At 23.2% G+C, this 1,557-nt stretch overlaps 1 protein-coding gene across 1 annotated transcript; it reads left to right on the plus strand.

The window, feature by feature from the left end:
* Positions 1-406: 406 nt before the first annotated feature.
* Positions 407-1,510, plus strand: EDI_314990 (uncharacterized protein; the record flags this gene model as incomplete). The annotated part of the gene is made up of 1 exon (XM_001734401.1): positions 407-1,510. The coding sequence occupies one exon, from the start codon at positions 407-409 to the stop codon at positions 1,508-1,510; it is 1,104 nt and encodes a 367-aa protein (XP_001734453.1).
* Between the last annotated feature and the right edge of the window lie 47 nt (positions 1,511-1,557).

Genomic DNA, 1,557 nt, shown 5'->3' on the forward strand with positions numbered 1-1,557 from the left:
TATATGAACATTCATATTATATATACTGATGAGATTTAAGATGGAGATATTAACAGTATATGTATAAAGTATATATTCAACATATTTAAAGAGAAAAACAAGGAAATATCTGTAAAATATAGAATATACAAAAGAAGATAGAAATACATATGGAAATACAATACCATCAGAAGTTAAATCACTTGGATATAAATGTTTTGATGAATGTTATTCATTAAAATCAATTAATATACCATCATCAATTAATGAAATAGGAGCTGATTGTTTTAAAGGATGTTCATCATTAAAATCAATTAATATACCATCATCTGTTAGTTTTATAGGATATGGATGTTTTTCAGGATGTTCATCATTAAAATCAATTAATATAGATAATCTACAATTTATCAGTAAAGAAAGAATATTTATGAATGAACCAGTGTTAATTAGTACTGAAATACCATATAATCTACAAATAATCAATGGAAAGAATATTGAAAATAAAGTTATTAATGAATTTATTATTCCATCATCAATTAGTAAATTAGGATATGGTTGTTTTTATAAATGTAGATCATTAACATCAATTAATTTATCATCATCAATCATTGAATTAGGAAATGATTGTTTTAGACAATGTTCATTATTAACATCAGTTACTATACCATCTTCAATCAGTAAATTAGGATATTGTTGTTTTAAAGAATGTTCATCATTAAAATCAATTAATATACCATCATCTGTTAGTGAAATAGGAGATTATTGTTTTTATGAATGTTCATTATTAACATCGGTGTGTGTAGATAATCTACAATTTATCAGTAAAGAAAGAATATTTATGAATGAACCAGTGTTAATTAGTATTAAAATACCAGAAAATATACAAATAATCAATGGAAAGAATATTGAAAATAAAGTTATTAATGAATTTATTATTCCATCTTCAATAAGTAAAATAGGAGATGGTTGTTTTAGAGAATGTTATTCATTGACATCAATTAATATACCAGCAACAATTAATGAAATAGGAGATGCATGTTTTTGTAGATGTTATTCGTTAACATCAGTTACTATTCCATCATCAATTAACGAATTAGGAAATTGTTGTTTTTGTGGATGTTTATCATTAAAATCAATTAATATCCCATCATCAATTAGTAAATTAGGTGATTTTTGTTTTGATGAATGTACATCATTAACATCAATTAATATACCATCATCAATTAATGAATTAGGAAATTGTTGTTTTAGAAGATGTTCATCATTAACATCAATTAATATACCATCATCAATTAGTAAATTAGGAGATGAATGTTTTAAATACTGTGATTCGTTAACATCAATTAATATACCATCATCAATTAATGAAATAGGAAATTGTTGTTTTTATGAATGTTATTCATTAATATCAATTAATATACCATCATCAATTACATCATTTAGAGAAGGATGTTTTTATAAATGTGGATGTGAAGAAATATTAAAAATGGATAAAAGAATACCAAGAGATTGCTTTGATAGAGGGTGGTGAATGAAATAAAAATACAATAAATGAAATACATTATAATTTGATAGAAA

The sequence above is a fragment of the Entamoeba dispar genome, genomic scaffold, assembly GCF_000209125.1.
Source record: "Entamoeba dispar SAW760 scf_1105229458271 genomic scaffold, whole genome shotgun sequence".
In the NCBI taxonomy this organism is placed as follows: Eukaryota; Evosea; order Mastigamoebida; family Endamoebidae; genus Entamoeba; species Entamoeba dispar.